The sequence below is a fragment of the Eptesicus fuscus genome, chromosome 1 (genome assembly GCF_027574615.1).
Source record: "Eptesicus fuscus isolate TK198812 chromosome 1, DD_ASM_mEF_20220401, whole genome shotgun sequence".
In the NCBI taxonomy this organism is placed as follows: domain Eukaryota; kingdom Metazoa; phylum Chordata; class Mammalia; order Chiroptera; family Vespertilionidae; genus Eptesicus; species Eptesicus fuscus.
Window position 1 is genome coordinate 107,099,071 of NC_072473.1, and position 19,572 is coordinate 107,118,642.

Sequence of the window (19,572 nt, forward strand, 5' to 3'; positions counted from 1 at the left end):
AGTATTTTGATACCAACCAAATTAGTGAGCAGGGAAGTCAGAATGAAAACAGCCCCTTTCTAATGGTCTTCAAGAGCTCATTTACAAGTTGTAGTTATATGTCCCACTAATTGTATACATGGAAGATAAAGCTTATTTTCCTTTCACTTAGAAAACCAATTTTCCAATAAATTGTGTTTTGGTGCTTCTGGCTTATCTTTAAAGGGAATCCTATTTTGGTTTGCAAACTTTCAATTTAACTCTTTACCTCTTTTACTGACTTACCCCCGGTGAAAATCCTGCAGATCTTAATAAATTCCAGACATCAACTAAAATCTTCTCTGAAAGCTGGCTTTAAGTACAAGAATTCTTTTCGATCTGAAGGGGGTAATGATTACACTTATAGGCAGTATAATGAAAAAGCATCAATGCAGTTTATTTCAATACTTCTAATTTATGAGAACAACTTTGTAATGCTACATCAGAAGTCAATTAATCAGTACTTAACTTGGAAAGCATAAGCAAGAAAGACCCAACATTTTATTGGGACTACACAATTTAGCACAGTACTAGGCACCATATTAGAACAAAAACACACACAAAATTGAAGTATGAATGATGACAGACATTCTTAAACTCCAGGGGAATCAATGAACCTCCCAAAACTGTATACAAAAAGTTGTGTAGTGCATGCACTTTTCTGGGGAGAGGTTCCACAACTCCAACTTCTAAAGGGGCCAAACAGTACAGAGCAGAATTCTAATGCCCTTCCCTATATTTTCAGTAAAGAAAGCTGTGGATGGACCTCAGGAAGTTCACTCTTGCACATCTAAGAGTCAATTTTCATGGAAAGAGGGTAGAAAAGAAAACAAATAAAAGTAACTTGCTAGGACTGGGTAGGAGAAAACTCCGAAGTGCTGTTTACATTATTAGTTTAGTAACATGTTCTGGTTTAGAGAGGAGAAATGGGGACCTAAGTGGTAATATAAGCTGGAAGCAAGGAGACTCCTATAGGATTTTTCAAATCCTTAAACAACTAAAACCTTAAGTATGAATAAAGCAATAGCAAGAACTTAATATGCAAATTTAATGTAAGTCAAATTTTCAGTTTCTGCATATTAACAACATATTTCTGAGTATCACAAACTTCAATCAGAATACTTTAAAAAATATTCTGCATGCATTTAACAAATGTGACAAAGGACGAGTAACCAGTTTAACTTATATTATACTATGAAGTTTTAACTGAATAGCCAATTAACATACATTTGAGATCATTAAGTACAGGTAACAATGCAAAAGTAAATGCATTAATCTGATGGCATCCTATCACTATGCAAAGTTTATGAACACTAGTAGTAATTACCCTGGAGAATAGGCAAAATGTAGATGGAGGAATTTCCCTCAAAAGCAAGTTTAAGGGATTAAATATCATCATCATCATCACCATCATCATCATCATCATCATCACCATCATCATCATCATCATCACTACTGAGGATAAAGCTGCTGCATGTGGACAGGGCCCTTTCTTCCCGAACATTCCCCATACGACACACAGTCCCTTTCTCATCAGAATCATCAGACTTCTCAGAGGAATCCTCATCATCTTCGAACATGTTTTCATCTATACCTTCTTCATCCTCCTTTGCATCTACTTCACCTTCTTTTTCATCTGAATATTCAAACATCTTCTCATCTGCATCTTCTTTGCTCTCTTTTCCATCAGACTCATCATCAAAAACTTTTTCATAAGTATCTTCTTCTCCGTTTTCATCTGATTCTTCATCGTCAAACTCTTTCTCAGAGCCTTCCTCATCAATAACTTTTTCAGAGCTGTCATCATCAAATTGTGATCTTTCAGAGTCATTTTCTTCTAATTCTTTTTCGAGAAAGCTTCCACTAAAATCATCAGAGCCATTCTCATCAAATTCTTTTCTGAGGCCATTTTCTTCAAATTCTTTTTCAGAGCCATCTTCAAACAGCTTTTCAGAGTAGTCTTCTTCAGCTTCTCTTTCTGACTCATCTTCTTCAGACTCCTTGTTGGGACCATCTTCTTTAGACTCCTTTTTAAGGCCATTCTCTTCAAAATCACTTTTGAGTAGCTTCTTTTTGGATTCTCTTCCGGGGCCATTCACTTTGGACTCATTTTTAGGACCACCCTCTTCAAACTCTTTTTGGGGGCAGCCTTCCTCAGACTTTCTTTCAAGGCAGCCTTCTTCATATTCTTTCTGGGGGTAGCGTTTCTCAGCCTCGTTTTTGAGGCTACTTTCTTCAGTATCTTCTTCAAATTCTCCCTCATCTTCTGACTTTTCAAAATTCTTTTCATCTACAGGCTCTTCAAATTCCATTTGAGTATCAGCTTCTTCATCATTCATTTTAGATGTGCTAGGGCACTCTGAAAAATGCCTTACTCTAGAAGGCCCTGCCCTTTCTGAAGCACAGATGGAATTTGAACGCCGAAGGCCTTTATTGGCCTCGGGAGACTCGAGGAAAGCCTCCCATCCTTTTAGCCTTTCCTCCCTTTCTCTTGTGGTCTCCTCCACCTGTGCATAAATGGAAATTGCCATTAAAATAAGTTTTAGGCTAAAAGTAACAACATCTCCAAGCATTACTAATATTGACAAAAGTATCCTGATTTTATAAGGCATTGCTTCTTAGGAAATCAAAGCAATTCCCTATCTTCAGTTTCAAAACTTTACATCTTGATTTACTAGAGTTGACCTTAAGATCATTTAAATAAATTCACAACACCACAGTACTGCAGAAATGTCTCATCAATTAAAAAGTTAATATATTAACTCTGCCTTTACAACACAGAAAGGAAGAGGAACGTTTTGATTAATATGTTCTTTTCTTATCATTATTCTGAGCAAGCCTCAAATTTCAGACTTGTAAAGTGAAAAGTTGAACATTTTTCTTTCTATGCTCTGAATACAAAATAGTATTTAAAAGTACTACTATTAGCCCTAGCCGGTTTGCCTCAGTGGATAGAGCATCAGCCTGAGGACCAAAGGGTTCCAGGTTCGATTCCCATCAAAGGCACATACTTTGGTTTCAGGCTCCTCCCCAGCCTGGGCCCTGTTCAGGGCTTGTACATGAGGCAACCAGTCGATGTGTCTCTCTCACATCAATATTCCTCTCTGTCTTTCCCTCTCTCTTCCACTCTCTCTAAAAATCAATGGAAAAATATCCTCAGATGAGGATTTAAAGTAAATGAATGAATGAATGAACTACTATTACAATACACAGATTAAACCAAATCCAAAACTTATCTGAAGGACTGCTAGTTCAGTGTTTGTTGGTAACAAATTATGTTCCCTTGATAGTTGCAGAATTTACCTGGTAATCTGTAGTTCCATCCCATACTTGGGCAGTGATTTGACGACCTCCAAACCACCGTCCATCCAGAGTTTGAATACAATAATCAGCTTCCTCTGGTTCCCTGAAGGACACAGAGGCCACACCATCTGGGTGTCTCTAGAAAAAATAAGGAAGAAAACAAGAGAGTAAGTGTGAAAATTCAAAATAAAACATACACATTTGACTAGGTAAGTGGGAGTTGTGTTTTTCTGATAAACTGAGTAAAAGATACTATGTATGAAGCCTTTCTTCCCTTTTACCCCAGCCAGTAACACACAGCTAGCTGCCTCTTCAGCTTAATCTTTTCTAGCAAGAACCAAGCATGATGTCATTGGAAATGTTTCTGCTAATAACATTGTCTAGGATAGGCGAGACAGTATAGTTGTTAAATGTGGACTCTGAAGTTGAATAGCCCTGGGATTCAATCCTGGCTCTGCCATTTAGCAGCTGAATGATCTTGGGAAAGGTGCTCAATCTCTAAACTTTCAACATCCTCATCTGTAAAATGGGTATACTAGCACCTACCTACCTCAAAGGATTGAAGATTAAATGAGATAACATGTAAAGTAGCTTGAAGTACGTAATCAATAAATAGCGACTATTTTATTATAAATGTGTCAAATAAATAGTGACTATTTTATTATAAATGTGTCAATTTTGGAAGTAAAAAATGGCTGAGAAGGGGAAACATATAAGAGAATATTTTCCTTGATTGTTTTTCTACAAATATAGAGGAGAATCATTCAAGAGGGGAAAATATGGGCAAATAGGGAATCATACATTTTTCTTGTACTTTCTTTACCTGATCATATACTCTAGAGCCATGGTTGGCAAACTGCGGCTCGCGAGCCACATGCGGCTCTTTGGCCCCTTGAGTGTGGCTCTTCCACAAAATACCACGGCCTGGGCGAGTCTATTTTGAAGAAGTGGCATTAGAAGAAGTTTAAGTTTAAAAAATTTGGCTCTCAAAAGAAATTTCAATCGTTGTACTGTTGATATTTGGCTCTGTTGACTAATGAGTTTGCCGACCACTGCTCTAGAGTGATGATAAAGGGAAATAATCACAGCATACCAAATCTATCAAAGCCTTGACTTATAATCCATGTTCATCTAATTATTGCTAACAGATGCCTACCACTAGATGGAAGACCTACTAGGTAAGAACATTAATGTAAAACTTAGGGCATACTGACAACTGGTAATAACTTTTAACTGGAAGAATGATTTTTTCAGAAATCATTTGTCCAAGCCATGAACTTACATCAAACAGAAGGAGCTTCCTAATTTGTCCAAACTTCGAACACTCTACTCGAAGATCTTCTCTGATCTCATTTAGCACCAATGGATCATCCTGCAAAAATACAAATTCCGATAATTACATGTCCTGCTTTGACATACCAACAAATAAAAAAGGCTTTAAGTTATTTATATTTGTCTGTAGTCTACAAAATTAAAAAAAAAAAAACCATGAGCCTAGATTCTACTATATTGGACAGGTCTATACTATATACTTTGAGGTTCAGGCCCACAGAGACACTGAACAAAAAACAAGATTGTCTGTAGTCCCTCTGACTGACAGGCTCTCATTAAGTTCAGCAGATCAAACCAGACCAAGGCAGGTGGGCAAACAAGGACAGCACCAAAGGTTTCTCTACAAGTCTACTATTGCCCTTCCAGCTAGGTGGCATAAGCATATGAAAAGAAAACTTTCCTTTATGTGCAAAGATGCTAAAGAGAAAATGTTTTTATCCATTCAGGAATGAAAAGATTGTCTTGTGATTAAAAGGGGTTTCATTCAATCATTCTTGTACGTTTTCTTCATATAAATACCAAGGACCTATTAATATATTGAGAGTCTATTGTGGTGCCAGGCACAATTCTAAACATGGGGAATATTAATAGCAAACAAACAAGGTAGACAGAGTCCTGGCTCTCATGGAGCACACATTGAAGCAGAGGAGATCCAATTATTTCCAATAATACGAAATGCAATGAAGGAAACAAAGGGTATAATATAAAGCTCTATAACTCTAAAGTAAAATTTACACTAAACCAATAAGGGTGTTGTTTTTTTTTTTTTTTTTTTTTTTTTAAATATATTTTATTGATTTTTTTACAGAGAGGAAGAGAGAGGGATAGAGAGTTAGAAACATCGATGATAGAGAGACATCGATCAGCTGCCTCTTGCACAACCCCTACTGGGGATGTGCCCGCAACCAAGGTACATGCCCCTGACCAGAATCGAACCTGGGACCCTTCAGTCCGCAGGCCGACGCTCTATCCACTGAGCCAAACTGGTTTCGGCAAGGTGTTGTTGTTTTTTAAAACAATCAAAAATTTATAAGCATGAAACTTCTATCCTTAAAAAATATCCACTGGAGGGAATTTCTAGGAGTCAAGGTAGAATAAATGTGGCTTTTGGAGGAAAGAATATTTAAGGTAGGAAAAGCTAAGTATGGCCAGGGTGATAGCTAGACTCAAATGAGGTGTCTCAATGAGCAAGACAGGAGGCAGAAGCAGGAACAAAAACAATGTAATTACACAACAGACTCCTTACTTGCAGACTTTCCAGATACTTTGAGTTAGGTTTGCATTCATATTCACATTCAAGTGTTAGGAGTATGCAATGTGTGTGAATGTATCATTAAACTGTAAAGCATAAAAAAAAAAAAGGACCTTAAGTCAGATACTAATAGGTCTCCTAATTTAAAAAATCAATTATTACCAGGGGGTAAAATGTGATTTACTGTAGTCAATTCTGGACTTGTACCCAGTAGACTAGATATCATGATCCATCTATGCATTCCTTTTAAAGCCCCACCTGACAAGGACTACATTTCAAAAAGCATTTAGTGTGCATGTGTACACGTGTACTTTTTAAACATACTTCATTATCACTGCAAGTCTAAAGCAGCTCTGCTATATTTCAAGATTCTTCAGAATTTCAGTCAGAAGAGACATAAAAAGTCTTAAATAGACCACATGTATCTTACCAATGATCTCAAAAGATACACAGACTCCATAGGTGCATAGTAAACCCTATCATATCACGATTCACCCAGATAGAGCTCAAAGACTAGTCTGGGGCCCTAGTATCTAAGGAGAATAAAACGGTATTTCCATTCTGACTCTGTTTAAATGCACAAAAGGAACAAGAGTGGGCTTTGGTTGCAACTGGATCATTCGTAAACCTGGAATTCTCATTATGAACATTTTCTCTTATGTGTAAGTTATCATTATTTCAGATCCCAGAAAGATAGTAAAGACTTGTTCTTCCACAAATAATTCCATTGGTCTCTGCCAAAAGACAGAGATAAGAACAAGAGGCAGAATGCAATATGAAGGTACCCTGATGGCAATTAACATTCCTTAAAACTCTAGGCCCTAGCTGATTTGGCTCAGTGGATAGAGCATCAGCCTGCGGGCTGAAGGGTCCTGGTTCAATTCGGGTCAAGGGCACATGCCCAGGTTGCAGGCTCGATACCCAGTAGGGGGTGTGCAGGAGGCAGTCAATCGATGATTCTCTCTCATCATTGATGTTTCTGTCTCTCTCTCCCTCACTTCCTCTCTAAAATCAGTAAAAATACATTAAAAAAAAAAAAACTCTCTAGTAGCCCTTCCTTTATTTTCTGTTCCTGGAATTTTACCTGGGCATTAATATTATAAAGTCCTCCTAACAGCCACCAAAGACTTGTGTAAAAATCAGGTCCTGAAAAACAACCTTCAATATTAAAACATCAGGGGTTTTATTTCATTAACCTAAGGAATTCTAAGACAAAACTTTTAATACTAAAATGAAGTTTTCACTTCAAGTGTGAAACTGGTCCTCCCCACCAAAATCAACCCGTACTTGCAGCTCCCATAAATCTTTTAATGATTATATTTTTTATAATTTCCCATACCAAGTAGCTGTCATTTGGGGCCACAGTATAGGTATTAAACAGTCTTACTTAAGATACAATTAAAGAAACACTGAGCTAAACATGGGAAAATCTGAAAAGTTTGACTGATTCTTGGCTACGTTTTCCTATCTTGAAGACTACATAAATGTGCAGGATGTGACATGAGAAAGATGCGGGGAGGCAAGCTTGGGCTCCCTTAAAAGAAGGCATATCAACGTTTTAATCAGTAAGAATATTGTACCCTACCTCAAAATCCATAGGATGAAACATATTTTTGATGATGACAACTCGTTCATGGCGCATTCGGATTGACCCATCCTTTCTCTCAGGTCTCCAATCCAACTGCCTAATGCCATAAAGTAGAAATAATCCTTTATTGATTATTTAAAAATGATGATTATTTGATTCCAAAACAACAATGTATATTTTAGTCACAGTTCTATTCAGAGAACTTTCTGGAATAAAAATAACAGGCAGGTGAAAGATGGACCCAATATCTGAAATCCCCAGAATATACAGGGTGGGGTAAAAGTAGATTTACAGTTGTTCATATGGAAAATACAATAATTAATAAATAATAATACAAAAATAAACTATGTTTTGAATACTCACAACTGGAAACCTATTTTTGCCCCACCCTGCTTTTTTTTCAGAGCTGCTGTCTGGTTACAAATATTCCAATGACATTCCTGAAAAACTGCTAATTATTCACTGTTTGATTATCTAGGAAGATATACTCAAGCCAAAAAATATGTTCAAATTGTACTGGTTTTTAGGCACTTTATGATTATGACAAACCATACTGAAATATGTAAAACTACTCATTCTTTGTTATAATCTTAAATTTTACTGTTTATAAAAATTGTAGGTATCTGTTTTAACTATTCCTGTAAAAAACTATAGGATATCACCTAAATGCTATCATAATCATATTATCAATAGTTTAAACAGTGTTAAAAATGTTATCAGAACTCTCTGTGATAAAGGTACTTATCACTTTGGCTAATTTCTTAAAACTAGCATACTTCAAAACACATATTAAACAAATGGGTTAACAGAAACTTGATAGCATTATGCATATACTACTAGTATATGTAATCCTATATAATAAAGAGGTAATATGCAAATTGACCCTCACACCCTCACACAAGATGGCCGCCCCATGTGGTCAAAGATGGCTGCCAGAAGAAGGCCACCAGGGGAGGGTAGTTGTGGGCCATCAGGGGATGGCAGTTAGGGGCAACCAGGCTGGCAGGGGAGGGCAGTTGGGGGCGACCAGGCTGGCAGGGGAGGGCAGTTGGGGGCGACCAGGCCAGCAGGGGAGGGCAGTTAGGGGTGACCGGGCCTGCAGGGGCGGGCAGTTGGGGGTGACCAGGCCTGCAGGGGAGGGCAGTTGGGGGCAATCGAGCTGGCAGGGGAGCAGTTAGGCGTCGATCAGGCTGGCAGGTAGGCAAACGGTTGGGAGCCAGGAGTCCCAGATTGTGAGAGGGATGTCCAACAGTCGGGGGAATCAGGCCTAAACTGGCAGTCGGACATCCCCCGAGGGGTCCCAGATTGGAGAGGGTGCAGGCTGGGCTGAGGGACAGGCCCCCACCAGTGCACCAATTTCATGCACCGGGCCTCTAGTACGTTATAAATAGAATGATAAAACCTATCATTTCAAATTTCTAATACAAACCTCTATGTAAAAATTTAGCTCCTGGTGTAGCTGATTTCAATGCACATTGAAAATGAACTCATGACTCTGATATACAAGCCTAAACTATCTTATTTAATCTGATGTTCAACAACTTCCGAAGAGATAGTTTTGTTATCTCATTTAAGTCCCTGTTGTATTACAAATGAACACCCCAGAAAATGAAAAACACCACTGCTGAAAAATCATCCTGTGGTACAGATTACTGAGGGTTCCAGATGACCTAAAGTTCTTTAAAAATAATTTGTAGGTATATTTATATGATGTCCTATATGAACAAAACTAGGTGGCTATTACCAAAAGCATACTCTAGGATATTTATAAAAACCTTTCAAAGAAGAAAAGAACACAAACTTTTGTTGCTGAGTCAGCTTTTTCTTGTAATCCTTGCACTTCTTCTTCTTCTTAGAGGCATCATATTCTCCCTTCAGTTGAAACTTTGCCACCTCGACATGTAATCTGTAGCCTCTAATTTCATCTTCATCCAAAAGTTTTAATGCAAGATCCACAGATTCCCTCTTTATTAAGGGAAAACAAGACAGTCAGAAGGTACACACTGAAATAAAACTTCACGAGGTGTTTTTTTTTAGATGAATGATGACTATATATGCAATAATAATTTAAGCATAAATACCCAGTTTGGGATAAAGAACTCTAGAATGCATATCAGGAAACCTGCATTCAAGATATAGCTACCTCCAACCAGCCATGTGAACTTGGGCAAGTTATTCAAGATTCCTGAACCCGTTTTTTTCATTTGTAAAATGGGAATAGTAATGCCTTCATCATAAGTTCTTGACAAAATTAAATGGAATACACATAAAAGCTAGTGATTGGCATATAGTTGCTCAATAAATTATCATTATTAAAGTAGTTTTGTTTCTTGGCATCTCCATTTCTCAACTAGAGAATAAGGCAAATGAACTTGTGTGATTTCTAAGGTGCATGCCAGTTTTAAAATTATAAGGTATTCCCAAAAAGCTGTCAGCTTAATCCTACCACCTTCTAATTTCATTGATATGCTGTATAATCACAACACACCCATGGTGTTGGTACTGTTGTTTTATCACTATGATTTTACTTTGTAATTATTTCCAGGTTTTATGACATATGAGTATGTCATCATCGTACCCATTTCTTTTATACCCTGCAATAACGGGTAGCACCTGCTAAGATGATAGGTGTTCTAGAAATGATGAATGTCTTTAACATGAAGTTTTCCCTGTGCAATTTATGACACCATGAATAGAGTTCTACCAATTTATGTTAATATCATACTCTCCCATTAAAAATATTTTGAAGTAGTAAGCATAAGCTATCATTCTCCTTTATGGTCTAACTCAGGGGTCAGAAAACTTATTTTGTAAAAAGCCAGTTAAAAAATATTTTAGACTTTGTGGGCCATGTGGTTTGTGCTGCAACCACTCGACTCTGCTGTTCAAATATGTAAGTAGACATACCAAATGTGTAAATGAATGAATGCAGCCATTTTAATAATAAAAAATTTATTAACAACATCAGGCAGTGGGCTGGAGTTTGCTGATCCTTGGTCTAATTCGTTCAAATAGGAAAATAAAATATTACTGGCTTTCTTTTCCTTGTGGATTTTGAAAATGTGTTCTGAATTGATTATATGCATACACTCTGAAAGAGCTCTTTGCAGTGAGAATTCTTTTTAAGACAAAAGCACTCTGGTCATATAACTTACATAATACTTTGACCTGACAAACAAGTAAATAATCTTACCAATTACCCACAGGCACAATCTGAAATTTCAGTCTTCTTCATGTCCTGTTTTGAATAGTTCTCCTCTTAGTAATCATCAATATAAAAATTATAGCCATTTCCTGATTTAAAAATGGAAGAGAAACTTATCTGACCACATAACTAACCTTCAAATAACAGCAAAGCCCATCTCCTTTGAGATTTCCTTGATTATCTTTGTAAAGTTTGACCTTAAATTCTTCTGTTTGAGGATCTCTCATAATAATGCCAAACTTGGACATGAGCTGTATAAATTCATCCAGTGTAATGTCTGGAGGCAAACCTATCAATAATAGGAAAATTTTATTAATTTATAAAGGCATCTAAATAAAGGTGAAGGTTATTTAGCATTCTACTAATTAGAAAGCTACAATTTAGATGAGCACAATTTTGAATTTCTAAATGTATGTAAAAATTTCACATATATAGAATTGAGGAAATTTCTTTTTTCAATGAAACTGAAGGGACAAACTGCCACAAGTAACCCAAAGCACACAAAAAGGATGGCATGCATGCAAAGTTACATACACTTAATTTTTCTTAGTTTTGTAATAAACAACAAACATATTCCTCACTAATGCAAACAACTGAACAAAAATGGCACAATAATAACAGGCTTCAGAGAAACTGAAAACTAAAAATGACTTTGTGAAAAATATAAAAATATTTTCTACTCTAAATCTGTTTAAAAAGGTATACATACCAGACACATATACATTTGTATTTCTGTCTTCTTCAACATGAAACCACCCTAAAAATCAAAATGAATAAATAAAACGCATGCAAGAAAAGGTAAAAGTCACATTATAAAATCTTGGCAGTGTGGCAGTCTCTCAACACTTCCAGGAACTTTTTCTTACCCTGAGAACAAGAAATATTCAAACTACTGTCCAACTTTCAATGTATTTGGTTCTTTTGACAGATAATCAGTTTCAGAACTCTGTCTAAAAAAAAAGAGAGCTATTTATATTTTTTAAAAATTGTATTGTATTGGAGTGACATCTATACTAATAAAAGGATAACATGCTAATTACACCGGGTTGACCGGCCATCTTCCGGATGTCCAACTTCCTTCTGGACAAAGCGTTGGTGGTGGGGGCCAAGGCAGAGGCAGTTAGGGGTGATCAGGTTGGCAGGGGAGGGCAGTTGGGGCAAGATCAGGCCGGCAGGGGAGGGCAGTTGGGGGCGAGACCTGGCTGGCAGGGGAGAACAGTTGGGGGTGAGATCAGGCCGGCAGGGGAGGGCAGTTGGGGCAACCAGGCCTGCAGGGGAGGGTAGGTGTGGGTGATTAGGCCAGCAGGGGAAGGCTGTTGGGGGCAAACTGGCCAGCAGGGGAGGGCAGTTGGGGAAACCAGGCCTGCAGGAGAGGGCTGTTGGGGGTTACCAGGCCGGCAGGGGAGGGCCATTAGGGGCGACCAGGTCGGCAGGCAGAAGTGGTTAGGGGCAATTAGGCAGGCAGGCAGAGGCAGTTAGGGGCGATCAGGCAGGCAGAGGTTAGGGGCAATCAGGCAGGCAGGCAGAGTGGTTAGGGGTGATCAGGCAGACAGGCAGGCAGGCAAGCAGTTAGGGGCGAGGTGAGTGGTTAGGGGCAATCAGGCAGGCAGGTGAATGGTTAGGGCAATCAGGCAGGCAGGCAGGTAGGTGAGTGGTTAGAAGCCAGTGGTCCCAGATTGCAAGAGGGATGTCCGACTGCTCAGACATTCCCCAAGGGGTTCCCGATTGGAAAGGGTGCAGGCTAGGCTGAGGGGAACCACCCCCCTCCCCAACGTGCAAATTTCATGCACTGCACCTCTAGTTGGTTAATAAAATTATATGGGTTTCAGGTGTACAATTCTATAATGCATCATCTCTATACTGTATTGTGTGTTCACCTCCCAAACTCAAGTCTCCTTCTGTCAACAATTATCTCTTTTACCTTCTTCTCTGTCCCCTCATCCCCCTTTCCCTCTGGTAATCACCTGTTGTCTGTGTCTATGAGGTATTTTTTAAAATTGATTTTAGAGAGAGAGGAAAGGAGAGGGAGAGAGAGAAAACACAATCAGTTGCCTCCAATATGCACCCTGACAGGGACCAAACCCACAACCTGGGCCTGCCCTGACTGGGAATTGAATCAGTGATCTTTTGGTGCAAGGGACAATACTCAATCAACTAAGCCACACCAGCCAGGTTTTTTTTCTAAATCCCTTCACTTTTTCACCCAGCCCCCAAATGCCCCTCCACTCTGGCAGCTGTCAATCTGTTCTCTGTATCTATGAGTCTGTTTCTATTTTGCTTTGCTGGTTAATTTTCTTTCACATATAATGAAATGATATGGTATTTGTCTTTCTCTGACTGGCTTATTTCACTCAGCATAATACTCTCTAGGTCCATCCATGCTGTCTCAAAAGATAAGATTTCCTTCATTTTTTTTTTTTTTACAGCGAGTAGTATTTCACTGTGTAAATGTACCACAGCTTTTATATCCACTCACCTACTAAAGGGCACTTGGGCTGCTTCCAAATCTTTGCTATGATTCTGATGCTTCCTTAACCTTTTGCACTCGGATGTCAAGTGTGACTTGACACGGTTAGCATCGGTAGCAGCTCTTTTTATACTCTTTGAATGTATCAATAATTTGAAATATAAAAAAATCCAAATAAATAAGTTTGCATGAAAAGAAACTCCAGTTTTTTATTCTACTGCCACGCTTTGTAAAATCTGGGGTATTTAAAAAATTAAATCCCAAGTAGAATAAAGGAATCGAGAAAAAAGCAAGCGAGTGCAAAGGGTTAAAAAAAATCATCCTGGCACTGACTTTAGACCTTCTCATTAAGTTGCTTCTGACTCCAATCTACTGTGTTAGACATGGCTAAGCTGAAGCAAAACTGGCTTAAGTTCCATTTAATTAAACTCAAAAACTGTAAAATATAACCTTACAAACAGAACTTTGATAATCCCTCAATAATAGCTCTATTTTTGCAAAGGAAGCAACTGAGGCATAGAATTGAAACAACCCACTCCATGCCCATAAGTTAGTGTGAGAACCAACATATGAACCCAAATAATTTTTAAATACCCATCTCAATGATTCCTTCAGAGCCATTATAATTCTCCAAAAACACACATTTTTTTCACACTCATGTTTTGCAAGCTAAATTCCACTTGCCTGATTCAGCCTTCCTCTTTTCTCCTCTCTTTTTGGGATCAGTGGGTTCAGGGTTTTTTCTTTGTGGAGGTTCTTCTGCAGGCCTAGCATTAACATCTTGTACATTTGCAGTAGAGCTAGACGCACCATCATTAGAAAAGCCATAATTGGCCTGATATGTAGCAATGAAATCTTCAGTGATCTGAACAAGAAATTCAACACACACACACACACACAGAAATTAAATTATTTTATCCTGTAAAAAGTTTACAGTGTTAAATTACAGCACATTCAGTTATACAACTTAACATAGAAGTGTTGTGGCAATAAAGTGTAAATGCAAGAACAGTCACCTTAGGGGTGGGGCAAATGTAGGTTTACAATTGCTTGTATGGAAAATAATACATCAATTAAATATCATTTTTAAAATATGTTTTTATTGATTCCAGAGAGAGGAAGAGGGAGAAACATCGACTGGCTGCCTCCTACACGGATCGAGCTAACAACCTGGGCATGTGCCCTGCTTGGGAATGGAACCAGCGACCTCCTGGTGCATGAAATGACGCTCAACCAACTGAGCCACACCAGCCAGGCGATAATACATTAATTAATAAATAATAATACAAGAATAAACTCTCTGTTGCATGCTCACAACTGTAAACCTGCTTTTGCCCCACCCTGTATATAGAAAACTGTGTATGATAAAAAATAAGACATGGGTACTTGGATTACCAACACAAAAGTCTGAGATATTACTGTTATTTTAAAAGATAGTGACACCTTTCTAGTTGTTTCATTTATAAATTACTACCGCTCCACAGTCTACTTGAGCAAGGCTATGAGAACATATAAAAAAGGAAGTACCAGATAACAATAAAATAGAATAAAAACCAATAGCCAACTAGTAATCTAACAACAGAATTCTTTAATGTTTTATTTATTTCAAAGAGAAGAAGGGAGAGGGAGAATTAGAAACATCAATGATCCGCTGCCTCCTGCATGCCCAGTGGGGGATCGAGCCTGAAACCTGGGCATGTTCCCTGAGTGGGAATCTAACCAGCAACCTCCTGGTTCATGATCGATGCTCAAACACTGAGCCACACTGGCCAGGCCAGAATTAATTTTTCTTTAACTATTAGATAGATGTACAAAGTATATGTACACTAAATATTTATATATGCAAAAAGAGCAGAACAGAATTTTTATTTGGTGTTTTTAAAAAAGGGCTAACAACAGTAAATCTAAATGCTTGTTTTAACTTTATAATGAATTAAATCACTTTATTATTTACTGTAAAAAAAAACTAAGAACTAATCCAACTTACATCTATCCTGGCTTTTAGGGGGAAAAAAGCACAATTTCACAATGCAAGAAATGTAGTTATGTCTTCATACCAATTGAGGTTAGGCACACATAGGAATGGGAAACAATTTAACTCAAAGTTTGAAGAGATATGGGCTTCTGTGGCATAAAATGACAGAGTAACAAGTTAATCTAATTATCAGACTATTGTAAAAAGAACTCAGAAGGCTGAAGAAACCAAATCTGCGCTAGGGCTAGCACTACCAGTACACAAGTGAAATATAGTTGACCCTTGAACACAGGAGTTAGGGACGTCAACACCTCACTCAGTCGAAAATCTGTATATAACGTTTGACTCCCCAAGAACTTTACAACTAATAGCTGACTGTAGATCAGAAGCCTTACTGATAGCATAAAGTCAATTTACACATACTTTGTATGTTATACATAGGATATCCCCAAAAAATGTATACACACTCTTTTTTTTTTTTTTTTTTACAGAGAGGAAGGGAGAGGGAGAGAGAGTTAGAAACATTGATGAGAGAGAAACATCAATTAGCTGCCTCCTGCACACCCCCTACTGGGGATGTGCCCGCAACCAAGGTACATGCCCTTGACCGGAATCGAACCTGGGACCCTTGAGTCCGCAGGCCGACACTCTATCCACTGAGCCAAACCGGTTAGGGCTGTATACACACTCTTAACAGCTGGTACCTTATTTACTTTTCACTCCTTTTCAGGTTTAACTAATTTGAAATAATGGGTGAAGCCAGACCAATCTTTGAATACAGAAAGTTTATCCTAAAGCGCCACTAGACTTTTATTAATATAAAAGATAATGCTTACAGTACAAAACTGGCATCAGTCAACGAATTGAGGGCATACAAATACCAAACGAAATGATTCTTGTTTGTAATTCCATTGCTTGGCATTATAAGCAGTGCCTGGACCAGAACAGTCATTAGTTTGAAAACAGGCATTGATGAAAAAATTATTCAGTTCTGTTGATTCTTTTAAAATTTAAAAATGAACTATATGTTAATAAACACTGACTTTATAAGCATTCAAAGTATGTATACATTTTTGGGACACCCTGTATATTGTATACTGTATTCTTTTTTTAAATTGATTTTTAGAGAGAGAGGAAGAGAGAGGGAGAAAGAGAAACATCGATTTGAGAGCGAGACATCGATTGGCTGCCCACGGCACATCCCCTACCCAGGATTAAGCCCACAACCTAGGCATGTGCCCTGACTGGGAATGGAATTGGCAACCCTTCAGTGCATGGGATAATGCCCAACCATCTGAGCCACACTGGCCAGGGTGTATGCTGTATTCTTAAAGCTACAGAAAAGGTGATTAAGAAAATCATAAGAAAGAGAAAATACATTTACAGTACTGAACTACATTTACTGATACCATATGTTTATGTGATCTGTTTACAAGATGAAAAAAAATTTGTGTTTAAGTGGATCCAGTTCAAACCCTGGTTGTTCAAGAATCAACTAGTACATTTAACAATTTGGAAGGATTGGAACATACACAAACACAAAATGGTAAAGAAAGAAGTTGAATAATTTTTAAAGTTATGCAATGGAGACATGGTTTATTTCAGGCTTCCAAGTCAATTAGTGTGCTATTGGTATCCTTTTTTTTCCCCAACCATATGAGATTCTGGTTAACAGGATACTTTTACAGAAAAGTTTATAGAACCAAGTCTAACAGCAGTTATTTTACTGAAATTAAGCTGAAGTAAAATGCTTAACCATTTCCAAATACTCTAAATAAATATACACATGTATTTCCCATTCATATTTTGTGCACCTCTAGTCATATTCCTGTGGTTATATGGTTCAAACATGTGTCTAGGGACAAAACTTAATAGGAAAATAGAGGTGCAAAATTCAATCAGTAATGCTATATAAATGGCTAAATTTTAAAAAATCAAGAAGCTGCATTTTGCACATAGTATATAAGCTAAACACCTGAATTCCCAGGATAAGTGAGGTTGGCTTCCTGAGAGTAGCAGCTACCAAGTTTGTTCTTGGTGTTTTTCCTCTTTGCAATAAAAAGCAGTCACCAATGTAAGACCCAACTATGACCTTCACAGATAAAATTAATAAGGCATAGAAAAAAGACGAGAATTAAATTACATTTACGACATCTCCCTAAAGATTTCCGTTCCTTTACACACGGGTTCTGCAACAACAGAACAAAAAGAAAAGCCACTACTAATGGGGGCTCTACCCCAAGACCTCGAAAAGAAAATGAGCGGCCTGCTCTGCAGGGGCACTGGCGACACACACTTACCTTGGGGAACCAAGCCTTCTTGTCCAGGTCCCACTCGTAGGGAGTGTCATCTAGCTGCTGCCCGAAAGAATTGTTTTCTCTACCGGGACCTTTCTGGGAGTCTCTGTCCTGGGTGTCTCCATACAATTTTTGCATTCGCAACTGCTCATCAAAGTCGTCTTTCCCATCCAAGTTGCTGCGGCTCATGTTGCCGACTTAGCCCAGGGGGAACAGTCCAGGGGAGCTCAAAAGCCGAGATGAGACTAGGGGGGAATAGAGAAAATGAGGTCTGCCAAGCTCGGCCCGGCCCGGCCCTCCCCTCCCGGCGCGCCTCCCCGCAGCCCCCAGGAGGTCTGGCCACGCAGCGGCCACCCCGCTCCTCCGCCCCCGCCCCCGCCCGTCCGCCGCGCGGGCCCGGCTGTGCAGCCGCCCACCTGGCTCGCTTCCCGGGGTCTCTGAGCAACTACTACCCGCAGGGCGCGGGCCACCGCCTACTGAGTCTGAGAAGATTGCAAATCCCCAGGCAATGTCGGGAATTAACTTGAGAACCGTGGCCCGCTCACACTGACGCAGTCGCCATTGTTGGCGCGTCGAGACGTTGCGGGTCGCGCCGACACGCCCACGTTGGCGTCACGGAGCGCGGACGCAGGCCTGGGGGCGGGGCCCAAGGGGCGGGACGCTAGGGGGCGTGCGCGGCTGCCACGCGCAGGTGCCCACGCGGACCGCCTTGGGAGGGCGAGGGGCACGGGGTTTTGGGTCCCGCGACAGGTAGAGCTGGGCCAGGCCGGGGCGGCAGCCTGAAAGCACTGGAATATTCGCACCCGGCGGACGGATGTCGGAGCGCCGCCATTTTGGGGGCGGTGCTTGGGACGGACTGAAATGGATTGTGTTGCTGAGAAACAGCCGCGCCTCATTCGCCCAAAGGCCCCTCCTCCGCGTGGGAAACGTCTTTTACTAGTTTCTTTCTGATTCCCTAGGATAGGCATTGGTTCTGATGCATCTTGGTAGCCTAAGCTCCTAGCATGGATTCTGATGTCTAATGCGTTGTGAATGAGGGAATGAACGAAGGAGCGACAGGTGGAAGCATCAACCTTCTCCAAGCCTCAGCCCCCTGCTTTATTTCTTTGGTACTTTCCTCAGGCTGACGTTAGACTCTGGGGAAAGGGAGGGCGGGCAGCTTGCCTCTTGCACTCCATGATTCAGAGGTGCGCAAACTCCAATCCTGAAACATAAACACCAGCTATACTGGCCAACTAACTTCATGGTTCTTGTCTTTGAGAAAGACACAGAATGTTTCTCCCCCGAACAACTTGTTTTTCCTAGAAATTACACATGTCGCTGAAAATGAAGTGTATAACTTTTAATTGGGCAGATATTTATTGAGTTCGTGCTAAGTGCCAGGCACTGCTCTGGTGACTCAACTGTCAACCACACAGGTACAGCTCAGGGGACACACATTCATGGTGATTGGGAAATGATAGGGTGGAAGTACTGGATGCTGGCCAACAGCAGTTCTCAAATTTTTAAATCTCAGAACCCCTTAACATGCAAAAATCATTGAAGACCTCTAAGAGTTTTTGTTTATGTGGATCATACTTATCAATATTTGTCACACCAAAATTAAAACAACCATTTAAAATTATTTATTAATTCCTTTAAATATAATGAACCCATTATGTGTAAACATAAAGTTGGAGGTGGGGAAAAGTGTCCCAAAAGAAATAATTTCTACTATTTCTTTGCTTCTAAACTTCCTGACTCCCCAGTTACTAGCTGTGTGAATATGGTTTCCACCATAACAAAAATTTTTAAATCGTATCTTGGGTTTTTGGTGTGTTGTTTCAATTGCATTTTTTAATGAAGTTCTTGTGTTAGGAACTATTGGAGAACTGAACTTGCATGCATTTTTATAATATAGATGACATGAGTTGTGTTAGGCTCATTTAAGCATCGCTAAATATTTGTTCCTGGATCCAAAAATAGTATACAGCTGTTTTCAGCAATGTGTTATGGAATACTTTTCATTCCTGGGTGAGTTGATAGCATAGGTGATAATATGCTACATAGCCCTACTGCATGTAACACTCTGAGTGCCTGCTGTATCCACAGGCTCCTCTGAGTAGGTGGTCACAAAGGTTCCTTATGCCTATGTC

General features: G+C 39.3%; 1 protein-coding gene across 3 annotated transcripts; it reads right to left on the minus strand.

The window, feature by feature from the left end:
* Nucleotides 1-391: 391 nt before the first annotated feature.
* On the minus strand, nt 392-18,003 carry HTATSF1 (HIV-1 Tat specific factor 1). 3 transcript variants are annotated; one of them, XM_028135990.2, is made up of 10 exons: nt 17,854-18,003; nt 17,441-17,682; nt 13,850-14,030; nt 11,408-11,455; nt 10,833-10,987; nt 9,295-9,458; nt 7,491-7,590; nt 4,604-4,693; nt 3,322-3,459; nt 392-2,525 (listed from the first exon to the last, which is right to left on the minus strand). In XM_028135990.2, the coding sequence occupies exons 2-10, from the start codon at nt 17,624-17,626 to the stop codon at nt 1,404-1,406; spliced, it is 2,184 nt and encodes a 727-aa protein (XP_027991791.2). In that variant the 5' UTR covers nt 17,627-17,682; nt 17,854-18,003; the 3' UTR covers nt 392-1,403. The 3 variants fall into 3 exon arrangements, with proteins under 3 accessions (XP_027991791.2, XP_054584143.1, XP_027991793.2); XM_054728168.1 differs by lacking the exon at nt 11,408-11,455; XM_028135992.2 differs by lacking the exon at nt 17,854-18,003 and having other exon boundaries at nt 17,441-17,721.
* Between the last annotated feature and the right edge of the window lie 1,569 nt (nt 18,004-19,572).

What these genes read in the sequence shown, in the direction of transcription:
- HTATSF1 (XM_028135990.2), bottom strand. Translation starts at nt 17,626, where the DNA reads ATGAGCCGCAGCAACTTGGATGGGAAAGACGACTTTGATGAGCAGTTG. An exon ending in TACAAATGTATATGTGTCTG is followed by an intron (nt 10,988 to 11,407) that starts GTATGTATACCT and finishes TATTATTGATAG; the next exon opens with GTTTGCCTCCAGACATTACA. An exon ending in GGAAGCTCCTTCTGTTTGAT is followed by an intron (nt 3,460 to 4,603) that starts GTAAGTTCATGG and finishes TATTTTTTCTAG; the next exon opens with AGACACCCAGATGGTGTGGC.